Here is a 26842-nt window from a genome sequence, read left to right as displayed (position 1 = left end):
GCATCTACAGCAGCCAGGGAGAAAATTGCATCCATGCTTCTATCTCCCACCAGGAGTTTTGAGATACAGGAGCTCTGACACCTTGCTGTGGCAGTCCAAGGCACTCCCATTCCCAGTTCCAGCCCCACAGAAACCTTCCCCATGAGCAGTGACATCTGAGGGAGCATTGTTCCCCCTGGCTGCTCCAGCTCACAGCACCAGGGTGAGCCCTGAGTCACCTCCAGGGCTCGTTTCAGCTGGGACTCTGGGCTTTGTTCTGCAGATTTGGCAGGAAAGGACGGCAGAAAACAGGGAGCTTTTGAAGCAGCAAGATCTGATGCAGCCCACATGGCAGAACTCTTGGAGACAGCAGAGGCCATGCCACATCTGCAGGAATTTGCCACTGGAGACAGCAGAGGCCATGCCACATCTGCAGGAATTTGCAGTTGCCACAGAAAATGCCTCAGCTGTAACCCTGCCTGTGGAGTGTTGCATACTGAAGGAGACTCAGCAGATTGGGCCATTCTACAAAACCAGAATGTTTTCTCTGCTGTACTAAATGAGTGATACATTCTCCCTCAAACCTATCTGCACTTTCTTAATTTTAAATAATAGACAATGAATGTTGAGTGATTTGATCAATTAAAAGTTAATTTTTGTGGGAAAAAATTCATAGCACAGATTTCCAGTTGCTGAAGGCTAAACTAATAACAGAGTGAGAATGCAGATGAGGCCAGGGCTGCCACAGAGTCATTTGGGATGGTAAAGTAACAATAAATACAGAAACCCAAGCATAATGATAAAACCAAAACTCAGAAGACAATATTAATTGCCCTCTCCAAAGGAATCCAATAGAGTGGTTGCCATACCTGATGTACATCTCTTCACGGTTAATGTTCTTGTAGAAATTCTAGAGACACAAATATTTAAAGTTACCTCTTAATGTCCTTTAAGAAAATGCTATACATATATATATAAAATACACATACACACATAGACTGAGGTTTTGCTTTCCCTGGTAGTTAGAAAGCACAGACAGTGTGAAATGTAGATTATTTACAGTCTATCTGAAGTTTAAACCTGGAACTACTTCTTCAATTAATATTTTTATTAGTTATATGTATGGTTTTATACATACATATAATTTTCCTAGTTCATAATGGGATCATTACTGAAGGTTTTTGTATTGGAGAAGAGGAAAATATGGTTATCCAAATGCATTAAAAGAATAAACCAGATGCTCCAGCTACACTTGGTGGAAGCTGGTATGTGTTGAAGCAGATGTGTAGCACTGTAGTTATGGAGCATTGTTGTACAATTCCTCTAAAGGGGCCAGTTCCAGGAATAAAGCTAATTTTTTGTCACCATAGCATGTTTGCAGGAATGCAAGTTGCTAAGGCTGTGCAAAATGGTCTGACAAGACCATTGATGGTATGACAAGGATGTTCTCTTGAAGAACTGCAGAAATTTACCCCACGTTGCACAGTGATTACTGAAGAACAGAATGTGTAAGTGTCATACTTCAAAGATGGGAGAGGATCCTCCTCAGCTTTGAGGAATTTCCTGGTGGAAGGATCTCTCTATGCAATATCCTCATTACAAAACAGGAATAGAAAAGAAGACAGAGTGGCCTAGGATGAGATCAGAGCCTCAAACCTCTTGGCACCCAACTGCAAAGGTGCCTTGCAGGTTTCCTGCCAGCATTTGGGAGCTGTAACTACTGAGATGCTGAAGCAGCAAGTGGGTCAGCTCCTCATCACAGTTCGACTCTGACAAGAACTCACTGTCCCATTAAGCCTGTACAGGCAGGTGAGCAGCAAACTTCCTTATTTATCCACAGAATCAAAGTGAATAAAGTGCACAAAGCAAAGTTTTCAGTTGCTTTCAGACTCCGTACAAAGAGATGTAAAAATCTCTTGCTGCAGAGTTTAAATCACTACAGAACATTGCCACCCGCTCCTGCCCCCAGGAAGATTTGTCTTCCTGTTCAATAAATGGACTCTAGTCCTGTCCCCTCCTCAGGGGGACTCTCCTGGATGCTCCAGAGCCAGGACAGGACGTACCAGCAGGTTGACGGTGCAGCTCATGCGGTTGTCCTTGCTCTCGTCGCTCATCACGGCGCGATAATCCAGCAGCCTCTCCAGGAGCCCTCTCACCAGGCTCACAAAGCTTTCCACCAGGCTGCAAATGCCAGGGTGCTGCTTGGCACACTCTGTAAGGCTGCAAATGCAGAAATATTGGTACAATTCTGATGGCAAGTACTGAATTAGGTCTAAATCAACTGCAGAATGCGCTGGAAATTCCCTCTGTGAGTCGGTAATTTAGATATTCAGAAGAAAAATGGCATATAAATCAAATGGAAAAAAAAAAGAAAAGAAACATTTACTTTTCCTTTATGAAAATGACTTTGAATTGAGGGGCAGCAGCTCTCTGGCCACAGAGAGCAGGCACAGACTTTCCCAGGCATTGTCCTGGGAAAGGCTGTGAGAAGACCAGAGAAAAGAATGAGAAACAATTCTTATCTCCACTTGCTGCACCTCTTGTTGTGAACATGTGGAACATGTTATGGAGATTTGTTTACTAAAGGGTGGTTTCTTAATTGGCCAGTGGTCATGGTGTTTGGATTCAAGGACCAATTAGGTTCACCTGTATCATGACTGTCTCTAAAGTGATGGGTTTCTTAATTAGTACAGTATAATAAAGTGATAGATCAGCCTTCTGAGAAGCATAGAGTCAATGCTAATTATTACCCTTCAGGGACACCATGTTACAACATACCCACAGCTCCTGGACAGAGAAATCTCCATCTGTGTTATCACAAACTCAAGTCTCTGGAATGTCACACTATTGCAATAAACACTGCACCTTCCTTTCCTCAGCAAAAAATGCAAAAATGTTTTCCTCTCTGGTACATGTGAGTATAAGTTCAAAAGAACAAAAATTACAATTTTAGCTCAAAAAAGACATCACCAGAGTAATTTTACTTTGAGAATCAAGCAAACTTTCTGCAGATTGAAAAGAGCAGCTTGATCTCTTCTGATAAAAATACAGGAAAGGGAATTTTATATTTTGGCATCATCAATTTCAATTTACATTAACAAAACATTAGCATATACTGTTTCTACAAAGTGCTGAGGTGATTTAGGAGTAGAGATCTCACTTTATTGTCAGAGCTTTATTTTCAACATTTAACTGTTTAAACATCATTAAGTGTTTAGCTGCATCTTGTTAAGGAGTATTTTCTTTCTTTGCTTAAGAGAAATTATGTATTTCATTGCTTTTCTTTTGTTTCGTCTACTTAACATTCTGGTTTTCCATTGGGGTCCTCTCTGACAAACTGCATTTTTTATATATTATATATATATAGCTATAAACACACACACACATCACATATATAATTCTAGGTACAAGCACTGGGTCAGGCACAGATGCAGTTAATTTTCTCCAAGGCAGCCTGCTTTGTGTTGGTAGCTGGGAAGGTTCTGACCTCTCAGTGCTCAATTATCAATTGGGCTCTACATCATTGTTTTCCAAACACTCAGGCAAAAAAAAAGAATTATCAGTAAGCTTTATGCACAGTATTTTTTTAAACTCTTATTACCAAGTATACTCTTTTAATTAATAGGAAAACATTTTTTTAACTCCTTATAATTATTTGAATATTTTTCAGAAAATACATATTCATATTGACTTCAGTTGCAAAGAAATCATCAAAGCTCTGGCCTAGAATGGAGCCTCTGCAGAAAACAAAGGAATAAAGCTCCAATTCAAGCAAAGTAAAAGCAGAATCCAAAGTTTCTTCCTTGTATTGTGCAGCTGCAGTGGAGTCACTGTCCTGACACAGAGGGAATGTGTACGTGGATGTCTGAAAGAACATTTATGTTGTATAAGATAGGAGGGACAGAGGCCAGCAGATAAAACCAGAATACTCCAATTGCTCGTCTGACTGGTCTGAAACGGAAATATTTAATCAATAACTGGCACATGGCTTATAAAATGCACTGCAAATGGAATGGAAACACTAAAGGGGCTAAGAGCTGACAACTGACAGAAAAGGTTGGAGCACATTAAAAGGTGTTTGTGGGAAAGAAAGTAAGGAAGTTTCAGAAACACATACGAGACTGGAATATTATACAGAAAAATGGTGTGATTTTACATCTACAAGTATCAGAAACAGTGTGAGTCACTAATGAAGGAAAGTACAGCACCATTCAAGTGACTATTATGGATTTCTGCCACAGGTTCCCTGGGAGTTACAGCAAACAAGGCAGAGCTGTGAACGTTCCTGGAGTGCACAATGAACACAAGGCACCAAGACATCACATTTCTTCCCAATGCAAGCTAAAAAACATTGACATAAACCACAAACTATTGCTGGGTCTCACCCAGCACGAAGTACATAACTCCAGTCACTAAGGAAAGGTGAACCAGAGTCCGCATAAAGAACTACAAAAAGTACAGGAGAGGAGAATGCCTGTCTCTTGAGGGAAGATTAAAAAAACTGTATTGCTCAGCTTTATGTAATCATCTCAATAAAAAGTACCAAAAAACTTCAGAAGCTTTTTTTTTTTTTTATGCCCAGCAGGGAGCAATAAATCTTTGAATTTTTAAACAGAGCTTGAAAAAATTAGAAAATTTTAAATTAAAAAAAAAATTGCAATAAAGCTTGAGAAAAACAATTGCATAGCATGGGCCACTGCAATGATGGGGAACTGGAAATCTGCCAAGTGCCATTTCCTTTTGTGCCTGTATTAGGAACTAAAACATGCCAGAGCTCATTTTCTGAGCCTGAGGACACGTGGCATGGCACAACTTGTGCACTGATTCTCCTGGATTTCCCCAGGCAGGGCAGCCCTGTGTACTCTGTGTACTCTGCCTGTGAGAACAACCTCTCACCTGTCCCACATCATCCCAGGTGGGACATCACATCCCTGGGCACTGCCCAGGACAAGTCACAGCCCCTCATGGGCCACACCCACATTTAGGTCTAGGGACAAATACAAGGCAGTGCTTGATTAAACTTCTGCTGAACCTGTTTAATTTGTTATTATGGGCGTGGAGAAGTTCCCAGCAACCAGCAGTGTGGGCAGATGTTTGCAGAGGTGAGCAGAGCACAGCAGTCACTGAGTGCTGTATCTTCAGTGCCTTCAGGTGACACCTGGAACCGTGCAGGGGTGCAGAGAATTACAGGATAAAAAAAATGACCAAATTAATAAATATGGAGGCAAATTTAACTGGGTTGGAACAGCTGGAACAGGGAGTTGAGGACAGAGGCTTGAAATCCCTCCTTTGAAAGGTGTAAGTTTAGGAAGAATTAAACCAAACCAACTGAGAGAACAGGTCCTACTGCAGGCAGGTCACTCGCCTCTGCTCCAACACTCCATCTACAGGAGTCATTCAACAAAATCTGGAGATAAGATGAATTGTTGTCTTCAGAAATGTGGCAACTTTGAACTTGAGGCCATCTAGAAAGTGGGACAGTACCAAGGGGAAGAGCCAGAAATGTCAGAGCAAGAAGGGGGCCTTGCAAAGGCAGGAGATCAAAAGCTCTGTACTGTTTGATGGCACTCCTTGACTGCACTGCTGAAAGATGGGGTTTAACTGGATAGTGCCACTTTCCAAGAAAAGCTCTGGAATGGAAGAGCAAAGTGCAAACAAGGCAAGCAAATAATGTTCAACAGCTCAAAAAGAGTAAACTTCAAAGGGTCACATACACAAGATCTGAGGGAAGCTTTGCTTTCTGCATAGAAAAAGTCTCAGTTTGAACACTCTCTGCAGCTTTAAGGCAATGTAGTATTTCAAACTAGATGGAGACATTGTAGGAACGTCCAGAAATCATTGTATATGATAAACTGAAATACTGGGGTTGTTTACCCTAAGGAAAATCCTGAAGGAAACTAGACAGTAACATTCAAATTTGATAAAAGCTGGTGCAAAAAGAAACAGCATAAATAATTCTTTATGTCCCCTGTGTATGTACCCAAAGCTTTCATGGTTCATCTGATGAGAGATGTGACTTTGTAAAGACTGCTACCCCTACCCAGAAATACAACTCATACAGGGTAGCAGGTTTTGAGGAAGTAAAACATGCACACAGCATCACAAAGCCTTATTTAAATTCAGACCTGTCTGAATAATCCCTTGGTTCCAAATCTAGACATGTAAAAATGCAGGTTAGGTATAACTTCTTCATAATTTAGCTGAAACACAAAACAACAAAAAGCAGCCAGGAAAAAAATTTCAATGAGCAAAACTGTAATGCCAGCCAGGTGCAGCGAAGCATTATGGTATTTCCAGTCCCTTAATGAAAAAGTTGCTAGGATTCTATTTTGGGTTAGGTTACCAACCTGAGAACTGGGAACAATAAAACAGAAACACATTCTGAAGGCATCTGTTCTATTTATTCTCATGCACTACTTACATGGACTCAAACAACTGCATGTAGTGTTCATCCCCTCGTCCTCCTTCCACCTCATGATCCAACTTCAAAATGATTTCATTTTCAAACTAATAAAGAAAGAAAAATCAAAACACTGAGCAGCTATCCAGAGGTCAACACACTTCAACATGGCATCAAAAATGTACCTTTGTATAATTATGTTCCTTATTCCCAAAGGTTAAATGCTTGGGCATATTCTGGTGTGGGCTTTTAGCACAGCTGAAAGCCTGGACACAGATTTTCACAAGGCTTCCCCTGCACTAGGCAGAGGAGACACAAGCTCAGGGTCTATTGCAGCTACAGTCTTTGTCCTCGTGCAAACAACTGCACCCTGTTCAGAAGGTAGGAGAGATCTACCTCAGGGTTCTTGACAAGTCATTAACACATCAAGAGGCACAGGGAGAGCATTAGTGGAGACCTACATTGAAATAAAGCTCAGTTGCTTTACATAGATCTAATTATTAAACCACTGTAAAAATGACAGAATTCATTACTGTGCTAATGCAGCAAGTTTTCACGTTCTTCTTTGATACAAAATTTCACACAATTGTCAGTACATGAGTAATTCTGTTTCTCCCTGGAGTGTTTCTGTGTAATTGAGGGCTTTGGCAGGCTGGGATCCAGATCATCCCATCAGAGAACTGGAAGCCTCTCATGGTACAAAGAATTACTGTAGCATTTCAGACATGGTTCTTTCAGATAACTGCAATGCAAAATATTTTACCTTATTTCAATATATCCTCATCAAAACATTCAGCTCTGAGCTGAAGAAGCCAAGCCAGGGCTATACAGAGAAAACAGTCCTTCCTCTTAGAGCACCAAGCTCTCTTCAGATGTGTTTTTAGAGTTCCTTCAGAGAACTCTAAAAGAACATGATATTCTAAAGGAAAATGTTACTAGATATACTTCCTTTAAGTAGGTCATGATTCAAACTCTCTACCCAGAAAAATAATTCATCATTTTACAAGAACAAAGGCCAAACTTTCTTTCCCCTCTTTCCTCCAGTGTCCAACCCAGATCTATTGGCCACCTTGATCCTGCAAACTGCTCTCGAGGCAGAAACTGAAGTGGCTTCTGCTTCTTTCAAGGAGCTTTGAAACAGCATCTTGAGCAGCCAAACTTCTCCACTGCTCACACAAGGAGCAAAACGTGGGCTCAGAGCAGTGGCAGCACAGGCACACTCTGCTCTGGAAAGGGGCAGGGAGGAAGGAACCATTTCCACCACTTTGTTACTTGCAGGTTTTGCTGCTCTCATGTTAATTCTTTCTCCGTAATTGGAATACAAATGAAAGACTGCCTGTTGAATAGAATATGCTAATATTAGGGAATAAAGAGCTATCCTTGAAAAATAGCTTAACAGAAAAAAAAAATAAAATTGCTCTGTCTCATCCTGGCTGAAATAGAAGTTTAAAGGGCTCTGAGTTAATTTTTATGTGCAAGCAGGATGCATATTAAATATTTAATGTGTGTAGCACAGGTGCATGGCAATTTCAGGACAAGGAAATATTGAGCAAAACTATCCAATCCAGCCATTTTCTGTGGGCTTACTGCAGTAAGACAAATCTGTGAATATAGTGCAGGTCAAGCACCAGTTAAATCCATCTCTTAAATCCTTCCCAGTACTTATTCAGCAGGTAGAGAATTGATTATTTCTCAAAGAGGCAATATTTTCACATTTCAGGATCTGAACAAAAAAACTCTTCCTAAGCATCTTTCCAGCAGTTTCTCAACAACCTGCAGGAAGTTAAAACATCAGTTGCTTGGCTCAAATGAAAAGTTGGCAAAAATACAGAATAAAGTTTTAAAGTTTCTGTGCCAATTCTGGAAAGTGTCTTTCTCCTCTCACTTAAACAGAGTGTGCCTAATTGTCACTGGCACCAATTTAGCTTTAAAACACCTGCTTCTCTAATAGATCCAAGGAATCTCCACTTGGAAAACACATCCATGTTTTCCACATGGATCTCTCTGAAACACCAGGCTGTACAACCCAGCCCTGCTGCTGATCTCACATCCTTCTGAAACCTTACAAATAATGAGATTTTGAGAGCTGAGAGGAAGAAATGTGGCTATTTACAGCAGGTGGATCTGCTGTGCCAGAGGAACTTGCTGAGGACACCTGAGCCACCCTCTCAGTCCCCTGTGAGAGCTCAGAACAGCAGGACACTGCCCTGGAGTCAATGTCTGCCCTCTAACAAGGAGTCTGGAAACCCAAGTGCACAGCAGCAGCCAGCACTGATTTCTGACACGGTCCCACAGCAGCCAGGAAGGAAAGCAAACACAGAAAACTTCCCCAGATGGCTCCAGCAATTGGCAGAACCCATGAGAGATACTAAACTGAAAATACTAAACACAAACAGAATGATTTATTTGAGCATAAATATAAACACAGATGAATTAGTCTTTCCTAAGCCAAGTTAAATCCACAATGTAACTCAATTCCATGTTTATTTAAATGATATTTTCATTTACTCTGCAAAGAGCCAATTTTCCTTGTTTATTTGTTTATTTGTTTCTTTAAGCAAACATTTTCTAACTCCTGGTCCCAGATCACAGCTAGAACAAGCAGGACAATGTCTCTTGATGATGTGTCTTCCTTTGGGATAAAATGCATAATAATGAAATCAATAAAATGCACAACCTGATCTTTCAAGGAAAGGAAAGGTGGGTTATCAGCATTTGGAGGATGGGACTTTCTTAACATATGAGCAGTGAGCTTGTCTCACATAAGCAAAGAGCTGCTCTTTATTTGAAGGAGAAAGGAATAACATTTAGAGGACTGAGTCTATCCACAGACACTGAGAGATTAATAAATTTGCTTTCCAAGATTCCCAGCTCTCTGAGCTCATGATAGGCAGAGCCTCCATAGCTAAAATTAGTAGATATTAATGGCTCCCTCTCTACATCTTCAATTAGAGTTAAAATTACGAGCTTATGTAACACTGCTCTGGGTGAATGGAAAATACATGTGCAAAGCAGAAGAAAGGATTGCAAGAAACTGTGTCCTACACTTACATAGAGATTCCAAGCCATTACATATATTTGTAGAGCAATTCATTCTTGAGATAACCACAGGTGGAATTTTGTTTTCTCTGGGATTAGACAATTTCTTAGAAATAGCTAAATAAAATAAAATTCTTGCTGGATAAATTTAAATTACTTTCTATCCTTACTGCCTGTATGTTGTATACATACAGCAGGACACAGCCCCCAGATCCAGCACACCTCCTGTGCCCCGCAGAACAGAGCCCTGTCCAGGCAGAGGGATGTTAATAGAGACAGGATTTTTGGGAAACGTTATTAAAACATGTTGGAGGTACCAGACAAGATCTGGTTCCTGTGCTGGTACAGTCTCAGCTCATAAAGATGTTTCTGTTTGTGATTTCCCCCCCTCTTCTCTCATTAGAGAAGATTAGATTAGAAATAAATAATTTATTTTTAAAGTTCCACAAAATTATGTTTTAAGTGAATGTCATTCTGGGCTCCTGAGTGCCCCAGGCACTCTTGAAATAACATGTTGTCATTCTCAAAATTTTATACTAAAGCTTTAAAAAAACCATCCTTTATACTACTAAATGTCAATTTGCAAATGAAAATTGCCCACTACCAAAACCTGGAGTTTATGTGTTTGTGCACCCAGTAATTAGCCATTCATATTACTTATTTGCTCCTTTAAATCAAGGTGGTAACAATTTTAACACATAAACCAATGTGCCTTTCCTTTAAAATGCATATTTAAAAAAACTTACCAGAATGGCTAAACTTACAGAGGCAAGTTTTTTATCTTAATTGCCTCATTGATAGCAAAGGAGAGGATAAACCCCGTGATTCTTGATGAGTAAATGATCCCAATTCCTAAAGCAGAACATTAGAGTCCAGTGAGACTCAGCTGCTCAATTATGAAATAGTTTTTGCACCATCTGATGAAAACTCCCCCTTAAGCTGCAATAAACCAAATGTCCTTGTTCCTTGGCACTGTAAAATACCACCTGAAACTTCTTTTTATGGCAGGAGCAGTGATTCAGTGGGCACTGGAGTGCCTGGCCTCTCTCTCCCAGGCTCCCAGGCTGCTGCTCCTGTTAATCAGGCAGGATGAGTGATGGTTTTCAGGATTCCTGGGCTGGACAGATCTGAGTCTCTCCCAAGAGATGAGGTATAAGCCATGAGCAGGAAAACATTTTTAAGAAGGCAAATATAGGACTATCAGGACACAGAGGGAACAGATGCACAGAAACAAAGTGGTTTTTAATCTTGGCCTTGAACCAAAAGCTTTGCGCTGTGGAATACAGACCAAAATGGAAATTCCATCTGCTCATTTGTTCCACACTTCATTGACACAGAAATGCCCCAAATGATTTAAAGTATTAAACATAGCTGGGTATATGTGATATTTATATTTACATGTGTCCAAAATTATGCCTTTTTGTTTGTCATTTTCCCTTACACAGATTGCTCTGAATTAATTATTTGTGTAACTGCAGAGCTGAATATCCAGTTTATAATTTACTGTGGGAGGCAGTGTGCAAACACAGAACAAGAGGATTCCATGCCCAAAGGGCTCGAGGAGAATGGAGATGTCACACAGGGATGGATATTCCACTGCCCAGGCAGACACAGCAAGCAGTGTCAGAAAATTCAGATTACAATCCCTACTGCCCCACCATCCCAAGTTCTATTGCATCAATAAAAAGATTTCATAGTAGTGACTTAAAAATTCTTTTTCCTTTTAAAAATGACTGCCACAAACACTCCAGGAATTTTAGTTCTCCACAGTTGTTTTTTTTTTCTCACAATAAACATTTAAAATGATATGGTTTCGTGATAAATCTAATAATATATAATTAACTATTCACTGCTACTCCTGTCAGAGACTCTGTATTAAAACCCGGAAGTTTTGGCTTACCGATATCTATGTCACAAGGAAGGGGCATAAGTAAATATTATTTAGATTATAGAGGATCCCTAGAGGTCATTCAGTTCTATCTCTCCTACTTAATGAAGGGCTGACTTCAATGTAAGTCTTGCTGCTCAGAACCTTTTCCAGTAAAATCTTGATTAAGATCCTGCAATCTCCCTGGATCTCTTTGTTATTCCATCTATTTCTTGCTGTCAATGCAACAAGTTTTGCCTAAGTCAAACTAAGTCACTCTGGAGATCCTACATTTGCTGTTTCTTTGGTTTTAATATTTGGAATTTCACTCTGTGTAAGCAGAAAAGCTCACTTGACAAACATTGTATGTGTGATATTTAAATGCATTTCCACACAGAGCATTTGTAATTACCTTTTTGAATTCTCCTGTCCTCTGATATTCACACAGCATCATGTCAAAGAAAATTGGGATCGTGGCTTTTCGTAGTTCAACTTCTGGAATAAGAGTCATTTCCAAGATGGGCCCAACCATCCCCGGAATAAAGCATATTTTATTCTGGCCTGAAACAAAATCAAAAATTGAATATTTGAAGACCAAACCACATATTTTTAGGAAGACATCTAGGAGCTACAATCATTTAAAGTAGTGTTTAAGCCATCTGTGTTGGTCAAGTCTTACAACTCAGTCACTTCATTTCTTCTCAGATGCTGGGGGCATGTGGATGGATACTGTCTCCTCCTAAGGTGCCAGAATGCAGTGCCAGGAATAAGCAGGAATGCCAGAGGAGTTGATATTTTCAGTGAAGAACTCAAGTTTTAAAGTTTTTGATATATCCTTATAAATATTTAGAGGAGAAAGTAATAAATTACCCTAAGAACCACCCAAATTCTACCAGCAGGACACAGTAATGTCACATGGAGTAACCTTCCTATGAAGGAGAAAACCATGACTGGCTTTTAGGATAAAATTAGACATCGCAACGATGAATCAAACCAACCAATACACCAAAATCAGCAGCAGTAACAAAAACACCATCCACAGAACTCAGCTGCTAACTCCACACTGAATTGTCTGGTAGCACCAGGGTTACATCAGCTGCCAAAAACACCCAAATGTGCCCTGGAAAATGGAGCAGAGCAGCAGCAAACCCAAGGAGCTGTGAGAGTGTCAGTGCTGCCCAAACCTTGTGAGGAGACAAAAATGTTCTCATCAACAGAGGTGAGACTTGTTCCACGCTCAGGAGTGCCTGAATCTGATGCTCCTCTCTGGTGTGTGCCATGTGAATTGTCAATGAGAATGACACACAAAAATGTTGCAATATAAAATGACTATTCTACCTCAGTTCAGTTAATAAGAAATTATCCCAAAGGAGTTAATGAGAAACTTTCAAAGGAGGAGCAGCAGAACCTGGCTAGATGACAAATGTAAAAATGTTTTGGAATTTTAATCAAAGCAAATTCCAAATCTGAGTCTCCTAATTTGCAGAATCATAGGTTCAGGCTGAGCAGTAACCTTCTCAGGGAAAATTCATCCAGTCTCAATCCTGCACAGTAAGGTTCTGAAATCTGATTTCGGTCATGTTTGAAATCTGAGACAAGGTTTTGAGTTCTCTTTTAAATACAAACCTGGCCGTGGTCCAACTGTATCTCGGCTCCAAGCTTAATCACAGGAATGAAAACATATTTTAAGTTCAAATAGCATACAACAAAAGCACTTCATGTCAGATGTTTTTAAATGGAAAAAACTATTATGTGACAGATTCAGTTACAGCGAAGCTCAGTTTGCTACTCACCGAGTTTGTACCACATGTCACGGATAGCAAAGCCAATTAAACGTCTCATATCTCCGTATCTGGGAGGAAAGGAATATGAAAGGTATTTTTATCATTCCTTTTTTTATCATTTACCACAAAATTAAAGATATAAGCTAAAGGATATATTTTACTTACTTGTTTTGGATTTTGTTGTATTTTGCATGGGAAAAGTTTTCTAGCTGTAGTGAATCTTGGGTAATAAAAGCCACAGCCAAATGAAAATAGTTGTTCCACAGCTGTAAATTGAATATAAGGAAATTATAATAATTATGAGGAAAGCAGGAATAATATTAAATGATGTATAATGCAGAATAATTTATGAAACCAAATGATGCAAACAATATGATATTTTTATGTTATGCAGAGATGTACATCACTAGTATTATGCAATTAGCAGAAAAGCAAGAAAGATGAATTTTAATAACCACTACTACACATTTGCTCTTAATAACAGAGCAGCTGAATAAATATTGGAACAAAAAAAATGATTCACATGACATTCATTAGCCAACAACATTAAGCCCTGAACCAAAGCACGACTTGGGGAACACGTTACATGCTGGTGGAGCTCACCAAACCAAGCTAAGGCATCTATGTAATTACACTGCATTTGAGCACCACTTCAAAAGGCATCTCCTGCCTCCTCTTCAGATCCTAATTCAACAGCCCTTTGTATGAAATTCCAGTGTAATTTGTGAAGAGCTCTCCACATGAAAGAAGGAAAAAATACATCCCTAAATAACAGCTGATAGTACTGAATCTGTACTTGAAGTAGACAAAAAGCCTCTGTGCTTACAGTGCACAACCCTTTATTCCTGAAAGCAAACTATTTGTTCTACAGACAATTAAAAACAAGCACTTCTCACACACTAGAAAGGGAAAAGAGAAACTTCCCTAGGAAATACAAATTTAAGGAAGGAAATACAATTTTCAGAAGCTTTTAGGCAGTCAGCAGCAGCTTTAAACACTTAAAAATGCAGCTGTAGCTAAAAGCAGTGGTAGGGCTCAGTGAGAGAGCAGAAGGCAATGAGGAACGTATCCAGTGGTGGTTCAAAGGATGGAACAAAACACGGGACTGAGCTCTTCATTTTGTAGGGTGCAATACAAGCCTGGCTTGGGAACCCCCACTAAACAGCCTGGAAACAAAATATTCCATCAAAAACTTTAGTGGCCTCTGCCCTTTGTAGCCTGGAAAACTCCAGTGTGCAAATAACCAGGAAAAACAGATCCCAACACACAAAACCACACCCAGAACCACAGACATTTCCCCTAAGAAATACAATTCTCAAACATCCTCTATAATTTGAGGATGATCCTGCTGTTAATTTATCCCCTGGAGGCTGTGCCCAGCAGAGCTGCTCCTCCCAAAGCCCTTGGAGGGCTCTGTGAGTGTGTGTGAGCACAGCTGGCTCTGCTGCACACACCAACCCAGCTCTACAGCCAATGCACAGCCTTGCTCAGCAGCACAAATGTTGTTTATGCCCTGAAAGTATAGATATTCTCAGTTCAGTCAGAGAGAAAAGGAGAGATTTCTACCAGGCTAAGCCTGGGAAAAAGTCTGAGAGGAATGTAAACTATTTATTATCTCTCTTTCTGTTCATATTATTTATAGATATGTTCTGCCACCGTGTGCTTTTCGTAGTGCACCAGTGATGTGAGATGTTTTTACTTTAAGACCAATGAAATTAGTCTTCATTATGTTCTCTATAAAAGAGAGACGTACTTGTTAATAAACGGATTCATTCTTTGCCTTCTGAACCTGGAGCCTCACTATTCACTGCCTCAACAGCGACATGAAAAGCCTGTTTTACTCTCTTACCAAATATTTTAAGAGGTTATTTTGGCCAGTGTGGAGTTTCTCAGCCCCTTGAGAAGCTGTGATTATTGATGAGCAGGGCACACACTTTGTATGTGTCAATTATAGCACCGAAATGGAAAATTCCTCAAATTGTCCTGGATTGTGGGGAGAAAAACGAAGGCTTATTCCCAAATGGTCTCTTATTTCATTTAACAGCTCCAAGTTCAGTGCCACCTTTGCCAGAGACACACCCCACAGACTCAATCTCCTTATTTATAAAAAACTTTTCCTTTCATCCTCAGAGTACCCCAAAATGACTGAAAAAATGGGATCCTTTTCCTTTCAATAGCATATTCAAATTAAGGGCTCACAAGGTTTTAAGCACAAAAACTCTACGCTTTAAAACTCTACGAGACAAAGTAGTCTCTCTGAAGTAAAAGAATATGGAAACAGATTTTAAAAATGCAAAAATTATTCTTATGAGACACATTTTGTTTTCTCTTAACGCCATAATAGAATTCCAAGGTGTTTTGGACATCTGCCGAATTGGAAAAGGTGGAATTAATTCAGCAGGAAATTTCCAGCCATCTCACAAAGAGATTATCCTAAAAATTCACCCAGGAGTAAAGGCTGCAGCCTCCTCCTTCAAAAACAACTGAAAGCTGATATTTGCTGGTGGAATGATAAAATACGAACTTCAAACTCTGTAATTTGATAATTTTCAAATGCAGAGTATCATAGATAATATATAAAAATATAACACTTTAATATTTCCAGTGTAGTTAATTCGAGCTAAATTTCCCAATGGTTTCATTCCCTATTAACCTCTGCATTGTTTCTGCAATGTCTGTCACATGTAGATTTTTACAGTGTGTATTTTTCCCCTGTGTGTTTGTAATGCCCTGAGGGTTTTGATTTTTGGGTTTCTAAAAGAAGATTTTAACATAAAAAATAATAAGCTGCACAATTCTGTTTGTGCATTGTGTTTGTTGGAATACATTTCATTACTGCTGAGTTATTAATGGAGCATAGCTCATGCAAGAAGGGTAGGAAAACACAAAAATAAGCATTTTCTTTCAAATCAGACTGACATTAGATTTTGGACTATGCCTTTTATAATAGAATTCTGTGGCATTGGTGATTAATATATGAATTACAATCTCTCTAACAGCACGGATATAGAATTATAATCCTTTCTAATGCCCTGTAAATGTAGTGCTAATGGAGGAAGGGAGGGAGGAGCAGGAATCAATAACTCTGCATTTCCAGAGCAGTGGCTCTACAACAGCTGTGTGAGCACAACAAAATGGTTTGGGCTGTTTGGGTTTGGTCACCCTGCCCTACCCTGGAGGTGTCAGACGCTGCCATCTCCAAGCAGGGACATTCCCGAAGGAATCCTGCTCAAAAGCCATGCAGGAATCCAGGAGAACCAAGGGTGGGATGGTCACAGGGCGGGTGTGTTCCCTCCCTGCATGGAAACCCCTCCTGTGCAGAGCAAGGCTCCAAACCAAAGGTGATGGAGCCAGGAGGTGACAGTGATGGCAGAGTGAAAATGCTCTGTCCTGAACAGGGCAACACCTTGCAGTGACATCAGCTGCCAACAGAAACAAAAATGTCCAGGAATCGTCCTATTTACCACAGATGGCACCTTCTCAGATAGCTGTTGAGGATGCCATGAATGTATTGCATAGGTACAAAAAAACCACACAGGTTTTGTTACAATTGAACCAAAGACACCAGGGTGACCTTCAGGGAACACGTTTTCAAAAATATATTCCACAATTTTTAAGATTTTTGTTTGTTTGTTAAGCCTCTTTTGAAGAGCCTATCTCAACTCCTGCACCCTGAATCCAGAATTTACACCTTTTGATGGTGTAGCTGTTCTGCCCTGCAAAAGCCCAGCTGCAAAGCAGTGGTCTGGATATGGCATCCAATCTCCACATTTGAAACTGGCAAATCCCTAAAGAGCTGTTACTTGATACAAACCAACAGAAATCCCAACATTGCAGCATCTTTTAAGACTGGATGTTATGCCAGTGGCTGAATTTCCTTTGTCTTCACCAGGAGAAGCTGATAATGAGACCTCCACCACCAGCACTCCCCGCCTCCAAAGAAAAGGAAACATCAAAGGCAGCCCACAACAAACCCTTGTGCAACTGCATAACTTGGTCCTGGCTGGGGGCACCAGTGCTGCAGACACTGCCTGAGACAGCTCTGCAACCAACCAAGAGAATCCTGGGGAGTATTATTTTAAATAATATTGGGAGCAAACAAACAAAAAAAATGGAAAGGAGAAAAATAAGCAATTTGCAATCACACTGATCAGAGTTTTTGTTGACGTGAAATGCAACAAAGAAGTCAAATGAGCAAGAAAACATTGATTGTCATGATCTTCAGGGGAAAGTCTAACCTTAGACCTGCTTGCCTTTTTTCCCGTATGCCATCAATGTATCTCCTTATATTCTCTCCTATAGGGTCATCCTGAATTGTCTTAGGCTGGAAATGGGGGTGTGTATTCTATTTCATCTGTTAGAGATGGAGCAGTTATCTGCTGCTCATTGGGCAGTTTTTTCTTTATCCCTCCCACAGCCAATCCTCCCTCCAGGAGATCTCTGCCTTTCATGGGCCATTAATAATTAATTATCTTCTGTTGATGGCCAGTGAGTGTCCCTGCATGGCTGAGAAAATTCCATCATCCATGGGGAGATGCTGTGCCCAGGGGAGGAGCCAAGCATTCCTACCTGCATACAATCTGACTTTGGAACCCCAAAGCAGCCTTTGCCCACTGCATTCCCAGAGGAGCAGCTTTCTTCCCCCTGCATTCCCAGAGGAGCAGCTTTCTCCCCACTGCATTCGCAGAGGAGCAGCTTTCTTCCTACTGCATTCCCAGAGGAGCAGCTTTCTTCCCACTGCATTCCCAGAGGAGCAGCTTTCTTCCCCCTGCATCCCCAGAGGAGCCCAGGCCCATCTCCCCCAGCCCTGGAGCTCCAGAGGAAAACTCCCCCCTTGTGCAGGATCCTGCTCCAGCAGAAGCACAGCTGGCACTGCAGGAGGGCTGAGCCCCCATGGGATGGGGCTGCTGCCACCCCCCTGCCCCACAGCCTGCCAGGGCTGCTCTGACTCTGGCAGGGGTTTGGTTCTGTTTGTACTATTGCATTTGTATTTTTAGTTTCTCTAGTAAAGAACTGTTATTCCTATTCCCATATCTTTGCCTGAGAGCCCCTTAATTTCAAAATTACACCAATTTGGAGGGAGGGGGTTTACATTTTCCCTTTCAGGGGAGGCTCCTGCCTTCCTTAACAGACACATGTCTTTTCACACCAAGACATGAATACAGAACCTTAAGCTAGAATACTTTCTACAGTTGCAAGTCTTCAGACTTTTCCTTGCAAGCTCTGAACATGTACCTGGAAGGACTGCTGCCAGCTCAGCTGCTCCAGCTCCACCTGCCAAGAGCTGCTAAACTGCTTCAGACAGAGCAACTGCTGAATTCATTCTTCAGAATCCTGGAGTGAGAAAATATTCCCTGCCTTTCTAGATAATCTGTTTCAATATTTAACATAACCTCTTTATATCTAACATAAATACAAGAAAATAACTTGTTTCAAATTCAAAGACACGAATAGAATAGAAACTGCTAAATATTGAGGGTTTTTACCTATTCCAATAATTCTTGCTGAAACTCCAGATTTCTGTGCATTAAATCCTCATGTTCCAGTTTATGCTCAGTACTGAAGAATGCAGACTCATGCATTATGCAAGATTCTGTCCCTGTTTGTACTCTAGGCACCATGAATATTGGGAGCTCTCCTTCACTCCTACTCCATGGTTTATTTTTGGTCAATCACTTAATGAAATTTCACTCTATTCTCTCCTGTAAAATTATTTCCACTGGAGCTAACAGCTTTGTTTTATCAGCACAACAGTAAATATTCCATAACAGAAGCCCTCCAGGCAGACCTGGTTTTGTTGTGCAAAGTTTTGCTGTGTGCTGACACTGGGCATGACCTCTGAGTGCCACTGATGCACTGAATCCACCCATGTGCACTCTGTGTGCAAACCCAGAAAAAAACCAAACCAAGGTGAACAACCCCACCCAGCAGGCACAAAACCTCGGATATCAGATGAATTTTTTTACCTCCAAGATCAAAGATGCCAAAGCCAAAGTCCCATTGTGGCCCTTGCTACCTGCCCGTGCGATGACAACCTCGGTGTCAGAGCTCTGGTTAGGGAAGGGCTCCCTGCCAAAATGGGAGGGTGGATCTGAGGGATGACTGTGCTAAGGCAGGAAATTTAACAGCCCTTCACCACTGTGCTGGGCAGGGGTTTGGGATTTTTCTCTCTATCTGACAGCTTCAGCATTGAACCTATGGCTTTAAGGCAATCTGAGCTCTAAACTGAAGGACTGGAGCCACCCTTGATCAGACAGAGCACATCCTTTCCCCAAATGGCCCTAAATGATAACACCTCTTTCCCTTCTACCTAAATCACATAATAAATGAAAAAAACAATTTATTTTACAAATAAGAAAGAGGCTGGGAACCTTTTTAACAAGCTCAACTAGAATAGCAAAATTTTTCTTCTTTGCATCTCTCTAGATTTAAACCACACTTTCTTAGATGCTCAACTGCTTCACAGTTGACTTGCTTTGTTTGCTTTGGTTGCCTACTACTTATTGCCATGCAACCACTCAGCCGAGTGAAAATCCTCAGATCTATTTCCCTGTGCTTTAAACAGCTTCTCAAATTTTTATTTTAATTAAGACGTTGCTCCAACTCTTAATAATCTGATCTGAGAACACCATCCTGCAAACTGTAAAAATCATGCACTTGTTTACAAAGGTGTGGCATCTTTTTATTTTAAATAACACTCTGACTGATTTGCATCTCGATTCTCCCCAGCCCACTCAGCTCCTCCTGCAGTGGGCTCAGGGACCTGCCCCAAACACACCCGAAGGCTGGGATGTGTGGGGCTGGAGATGAGGATGAACAGCCCATGTGAGCATCAGGCTGCAGCTCTTCACAAACATCAGTTCCACTCTTCCAAATTTTCTCTCAAATCAAAATAGGAAAAGCAAGTTTCTTTGTCTCATTCTCATTTTTTATAGGAATGTAAATAAAAATAGAAATACAGCTGCACAGTAGCTGTACTATAAGGTGAACTATTTTATGAAGTACAGGAGTTTCTCATTTACTTTGAGTTAACCACTGCTCAGGTTTGCTAACAGCCAAGATATATTAATACAAAAAAAAAACAATCTGTGGGAAATCAAATTTAAATTTATAATTAAGGATATTAGACAATGTGCTTTGCATTTTAGTCCAGTAGCAACTTTTTGAATAGGTATATTTAGGCAACTCTTAGAAGGTTTGCAGAGCTTTTATTCATGAAAGAAAAGTAAGGTAACACCTTGATTTGTACTTTAAAGTCTCTTATGAAGACTATAAGGGTATTGCAATTCTTTACAGGGCACCACTTATTTATTGAAACATTGCTTACCTTACTCAGGGCCTCCAGATATTTGACAAGTCATGAATAAAAGAGCATTAATGCATCCCCTTGAACTACAAGGTGCAGAGTTGAACTACAACATCCCTGGTTGTTTGAGAACCCTTTGGAAGGCACAGAATTGCCACAGGAAAGAGCTGAAATAAAGGCTCCAGAACAAACTGCTGCTTTTGTGTTTGAAAAAGGCAGTGTACACCTTAATAAAACTTTGACAGACCCAGTCTTTATTGTCTGTGTGATTTTGGTATACTGCAATGTGATGTCTTTCAGGCCTTTGTTACCCGCTTTTAAAAATCGCTGAGACATCGTGCAGTAAAAAGTGATCAAGTGCTACAGGAACAATAGGTTATAAACTGCTTGTTAATAAACTGATAGAGCCTAGGACAGATTATATCATAAATATGTCAAGGCCCTGAGAGTTCCTAACAGGGATATTTACTAAAAAAAATCTATTTTATGTTTATTGGAAGAAACATCTTTCATTGTGATTCCAAAATTTTAATTAACATAATATATATATATATTTGTATAATCATACCTTTTGAAAGTAAAACATTTTTAATGGAATAAAGCAGGAAAAGCTCTACATTTCCTACTTGAGGCCGATGTAATTGAGTATGAATCTTTTACCTTTCTTTTCACTACTGTCTTTCAAACTCTTCCTGTGTAACCACTTATGTGGCTCCTCTGCAGCTATTTGGGACCAAGGGGTTTTGTGTTGAGGACCAAGAGACCAATTCCCAAGCAGCTTTTAGCACAAGTGAAATAATTTAAAACAGTTTGAAATCTGTGAGATGAACCATAAAATATAAAACCCTGAACTTTATATAAAGGGTGAAACAGAATAACTTCACACACCATGATCAGGCAGCACTTAGTGACAAATCCTGAATCTAAAAGTATATTTACATTTTAACACCAATTTAATGAACGTGAAAACTATAGATATTTTCACTTTCATCTAAAGGCAGACAAAAATGGTAAAATGCATAATGAAACAGAATGATACTGAGCAAACAAAAAACTCAACTAACCCTAATTAAAAATGATTACAGAAAGAACTAATAAAAACAAATAGATGAAGATAGACTTGTCAGGGAAGACTACAAGTCAAAAATAAATTCTAAGTGCCAAATACTCTAGGAATCAGCAAGGTTAAGCTCTTTCTGTCCTACATCCACAGCACTGACATTGTTAAGGCTCTGTGTGTTATGTCTGGGATTCACTTGGCTAGCTAAGGGGAAAAAAAAAAGAGTTTTCTGTTTGCCAGTCCTGAGCAGAGTTACAGAAGAAAATACCCTGGTTTGGTGTCTTACCATAAAGAATCAAAGCCCAGCTCTGATGTCACACGGAAGGATGTCCAATCCTGCCCCACCCAAATGCACAGCCCATCTGAAACTGTGAATATCTGTCTGACACTGACACGGGGGCACAGCCCCAGGAGGGGCACCGGAGATGTGCACATGCTGCTTTGGCTCAGCTAAAAACCCCAAATACTTACTTGAACTTCAAAATTCATGTTCTCCAAAAATTTCTGGTTCATTGTCTCTGCAAATTTGTTGATGGCTCTCAAGAAGACCCTAAAAAAACAAAAAAGCAGTGATACAGATAAATGAATGTAACCTCTGGCAATCAATACCCACTGTGTGTGATACTGGTGGGAGCACATTTGGCATTGAGCACATTGGGAGCATCACACATGAACACAGCAGGTGACAATCTGGACAGTGGCACAGGATTTATTTAAGAAATTACACAATTTTTTTACCCACTACAAAAATTACACAATTGTCAAAAACATTTATCTACCTCTGCTGGAAAAGTCAGACAACAGAATTTCATTTTCCCTGCTGCACACTCTGCTGCATTCCTGAGAAAACAGAGCAATTCTTTTAAACCCAGTGTCACCTTCTGCCAAACTCAGGTCATTCACAAGGGTGGCATCACCTCCTCTGGGGGTCTGACAGCTGAAACAGCTCCTGTGCTCACATCATTACTTAGGAGCTGCACTTCAAAGATATAAAGTGCAGCTTTTCAGTCTTCTCATAGGTGGAGAGGGCAGGACAACACCTCTGCCCACCTTCCTCCCCAGGTGGATTATAAACACATTCCAAACAGTGAAAATAAACATTCAAAATACCATAGTTACTTCTTCCAAGAATAAAACCATGAGCATTACCCCCCCCAGCTTGAAAAGCAGCACCTATATAAGCTCTTGCTTAATGCAGCATGATAAAGTCATGTTTCTAAATCTAATTTCTTTGTCTGACTTCCCAGCACGGGACATTCGTAAAACAAAAATCAATTGTATCTTTAAATATTTATAAAGTTTATTTTAATAATTCAGTTGTTTTCAAAATTGGAAATTGACTGAAAGTGATAATTTTCCTCCACTTCATAGGTAATTTTTTAAAGCTATTAAGTGGAAATATTTCTGTGGAAAACACTGTAAGGGCAAACATAATGGTGAACACAAGGGAAAACCAATCCTAATTTTTCAAATATAATGATTTGCTTTCACCAAGATACTCCCAGTCAAGAAAAAAATCTAATAGTTACAACAGCCAGGTCCAGAAATCCCCACCATCTCAGTGATTAGCAACATCAGAGAAAGCAATAATTCAATAATTAGGATTATCAGCAAAAGATTAAGAAACCACAGGATAGCCAGGGAATGCTGTGCTGAGTTCTCTGTGGTGTTTTGATGTCCCATCTCAAAAGGATAAACAAATAGAAAAATAGAGAGGAAACCACGCAAATAATTGTGACGCAGAAATGACTTTCAGTCAGTGTGACAGAGGAGGGAGGTGCCAGGATCCATGAAATCCAAAGGAGTGTGGGGATGAGAGGCTGAGTGCTCACAGCTTCTCAGGGAAACACCAGAGAGCCCTGAACACAACCAGGGTGTGCATCCAAAATAAGCAAACCCAGGTGCCGTGCTAATCTTGCTCACCTCTGCAGCTCATTGCTACAGGAGGCTGCGAATGCCTGGATTTTATCCTGGCTCACAAGTGATCAGACACACCAAAGACTAAACTGAAGGGAATCCAGTTAAATGCCTTTGGTCACTGGAGGCTGGTAGAACACAGCAAACAAGTTCTGCTCCCTTGGCAGCCCTCTAAGAGCCACTGGAGAAACAGAACAGTCAGGGAAAGGAGCTGTAGTCTCATCACTAAAGAAAAAAAAAAAAAACAACAAAAAACAAACAGAAGGGCTAAGTTCAGTTTCTTATTGAGGGAGGTGAAGCAAAAGCTCAGCTTTTGGCAGGCTTACAACAGGGAATCCCACGTAACCACTGAGCAACCACCCAAAGGAGCTCCCTGCTTCATTAGAGCAGTGACTGGCTGGAGTGAGATCCCCTGCTAGGGGGGAGGTTCTCCAGGAGGAAAACATTCTTTGTGAAACCCTACAGCCTACAGAAGAATTTCTTTCCATCCATTAATATTACCCTGTACTGCTGATGGGATCATGGAAATTCAGTAACTATGCACGTTGTCACATCTTGCCAAGCTCTTTTTGCTGAGGTGACCAGAGGGATGCTGCAGGAGCTGTGGCAGGTGGGGGTAGCAGATTTTTGGCAGGGCTGTGCCACTCCCAGCACCACCCCACACACTCAGCTGAGCTTCCTCCCCACCATCCAGGGCATCCTCTGATCCCATCTTCCAGCACTAGCTCAGCTAATCCTGCCAGCTGAATTAAGGGGCTGATTTGTGACATGCCAAGTGGCATCAAATCCCCTGCAGTCCAAGAAAGCAGATGTTGCTCAGTGCTGTCCTTGCAGGCTGCCACTGCTCTGTGACACTCACAGGGCTGCCCTGTGCCCCCAGTGCCACTTCCCAGGCTCTGCCACCTTTATGTGATCAACTAAATGTGATTCCTGCTGAAGCTGTCCCACACTGCCCACAAGCAAATAAACACTTCTTCCCCTAAAGCTCCACAAACATGGGGACATTTATCCCCCCCCAGGCTGCCTGATACTTGACACAAACAGTTTAAAATGCTGTAAAAAAGGGGATTCTAGAAGAGTGATTTATTTTAGGCAGCACAAAACCCCACACAGCTTGGCAGAATCAAGACAGGTTATTCTGTTTCATCATCATCATTATTCTTCTTCTGAACAGGAATTTTAGGTCAAGGCCTTGTCAGTGCTCAGTTTTCTGTATTGCTCTGGACCCTTGGATTTACAAAATTTATTTCTTGCCAACTCACATAAGCAGGTTCTTGAGCTCCAGCTGCTCAGGGAGAGCATTTCCCTTCACTCAGGGTTTTTGGCTGGAGCAGGAGGGGGTGTCTTCCATTTTTGAGGCTTTTATAATTCCCAAATTCTGTGCATTTCCACACTGCTCCAGGACCACGGCGAAACAAATCACCTAAATATCCAGTTTAGGCAGACTCTGGTATAATCTGGTGCTAGTAACTTCTCTTGCAGTAAAAAAACTCCACACTTTTCAGTACTTTACTCTTTAAACAAAAATATCATGCAAGATAAAGTAGAAATAATCATACCTTAAACACACATGAAAATTTTTAGTGAAAATCTATTTCTTAATATGGACATATTAATAGAAAATAAATACAAATAATAATACAATAAAAAATTTTGTGAAGAGCTTTTTTAGGTTTTATTTTTAACCTTATATAGAAAAACCTCAGGGATACCTGAGAAATGCTGAAGTATTTAATGCCCAGTAGAAATTACAGAAAATATAAAAATATTTACAGGTTTCTATACAATATAATTATACGTAAGCTGTCTTCTGTAAATATCCCTTTCACAGATATTTTTATTTGACAGACTAGAAGGACACTTTTTCAGGGAGTATGCAATATTTCCAGGCTGTCAAGTTCCAAATATTTTCATTCATTTGTGTTTTGCCTAAAGGGTGTATCTATTCCTGTCATTGGGAGTCACTTAGGCAGGGTTTGAATGCTATTCCTGCCTCCTGCCAATGCCTCAATGATTTCACTGTCCTGCCTCAGTCTCCACTTTCACCAAAAAGGGACGTTAATTAAGTAGCCACAAGTATGAAAATAAACAGGTACTTGCAAAATAGCATGAGGTTTTAGTGAAAAAAAGGAGAAAATATAATTTTAAACTCTAATTTTAAAGACATAAATTAAACTGTCACATTTTCAATTAATTTTAATGAAACAATAAATTTTCTACGGTCACAACAGAATTAATTTCTCATCAGTTTAAATAATTGTGATCTAAAATTGCTGAAATTCCTTTACCCACAATAACTTCAATGATATTTCCTGATTTTATGAGGATAGATGCTTCTAATGTACAGCTCATATAAAACTCTTGGGCCTGAAGATTTATGGAAGATCTTCAAAGTCCAAAGTCTGTGAGCTAAATCTGGGAATAAAAATGCAGGGTTTTGGCTTAGGACAGCAACAAAATTGTCATGGTTCTACTGCTCCTGTTTCCTCTCTCTCTCTGAATTTCCTGCTGCTTCTGCTTTACTTTATTGTATTGTCAGAAACATTTGTTAAAACTTTTGGCTGGAAAGAGAGCCCAAAGAATAGAAACCAGTGCAGCTGTACTCAGTTTCACACACTTAGATGTCTGTTCTAAGCAGGGGAGAACAGTATACCTTAAGTAACACGAAGAAATAATTTAAGACAGAAAAAATGGAAAATTCACATCACCGTAAGATAAAGATTAGATTTCAAGCTGATTCTCCCTCAAAATAAAACAGAGGGATTGAGAAGGAGCAAGGAAAGAATTCTGTATTCATAAACAACATTTTTTGTTGTTTATGAATACAGAATCAAAATAGGATTTCAAGGCTAGTCCTCAGAAGATGATGATTTTGTCTAACAGTAAAATAGGTCTGCATGTTGTCCTTGCTTTTGAAGTGTAAATAGGTAATAAACCTAAAATTCAGATCTGCAACTTCAAGTTATTTTTAGCAAGCTAGTTAGAATTGTTACATCAGCTTCTTGAGACATAGAACAAAGAGTGGATTTATTAAAACAAACAAACAAAACCCCCTAAAAAACTCCAAACAAACAAAACCTTATATTCACATTGACTGTTCTTAGGTGGCTTTGCAAAACCTGGCCTTTTTCTGCATCTTGCTCCAAACAAACAACATTTGTGGGTCCACAACATTATTTTGGGAAAGGTGCATAAATCAGATCCAGCACTAGAAACATTTTCAAAATAATGAACAGCCCTTTCCTCAGACTCTTCAGGTGAATTCTTTTAAAGCAGTGCCCAACTGCAGTGAGATGCTCTTCAATGTCTTTTCAGGTTCACATGACTCTAAAATCTGGGAGTTCACTGTTTCAGCTCTGAGATGAGTAAATAACCCAGATACTGAGGGGAAGGCTGAGGGAATTCACTCAGGAATTTATGAGCATCAGCTCCTGCTTGCTGTGGCTCCTCACGCCCTGACTGCACTGAGGTAAGGACAGGTGCAAAGAAT

At 40.2% G+C, this 26842-nt stretch overlaps 1 protein-coding gene across 1 annotated transcript in view; it reads right to left on the bottom strand.

Moving 5' to 3' along the window:
- DOCK2 (dedicator of cytokinesis 2) overlaps positions 1-26842 on the bottom strand; it is a 154243-nt gene that overhangs the window by 22296 nt on the left and 105105 nt on the right. The window contains exons 30-36 of the mRNA XM_030283811.4: positions 21907-21985; positions 13235-13335; positions 13079-13137; positions 11698-11846; positions 6401-6486; positions 2043-2199; positions 849-889 (exon numbers count right to left, since the gene is read on the bottom strand). Of these exons, the coding sequence (XP_030139671.4) occupies positions 849-889; positions 2043-2199; positions 6401-6486; positions 11698-11846; positions 13079-13137; positions 13235-13335; positions 21907-21985 (672 nt within the window). The remainder of the gene's footprint in view (positions 1-848; positions 890-2042; positions 2200-6400; positions 6487-11697; positions 11847-13078; positions 13138-13234; positions 13336-21906; positions 21986-26842) is intronic.

This window comes from Taeniopygia guttata, chromosome 13 (assembly GCF_048771995.1).
Source record: "Taeniopygia guttata chromosome 13, bTaeGut7.mat, whole genome shotgun sequence".
NCBI classification, from domain to species: Eukaryota; Metazoa; Chordata; class Aves; order Passeriformes; family Estrildidae; genus Taeniopygia; species Taeniopygia guttata.
This window is presented reverse-complemented; position numbering and strand designations above follow the sequence as displayed.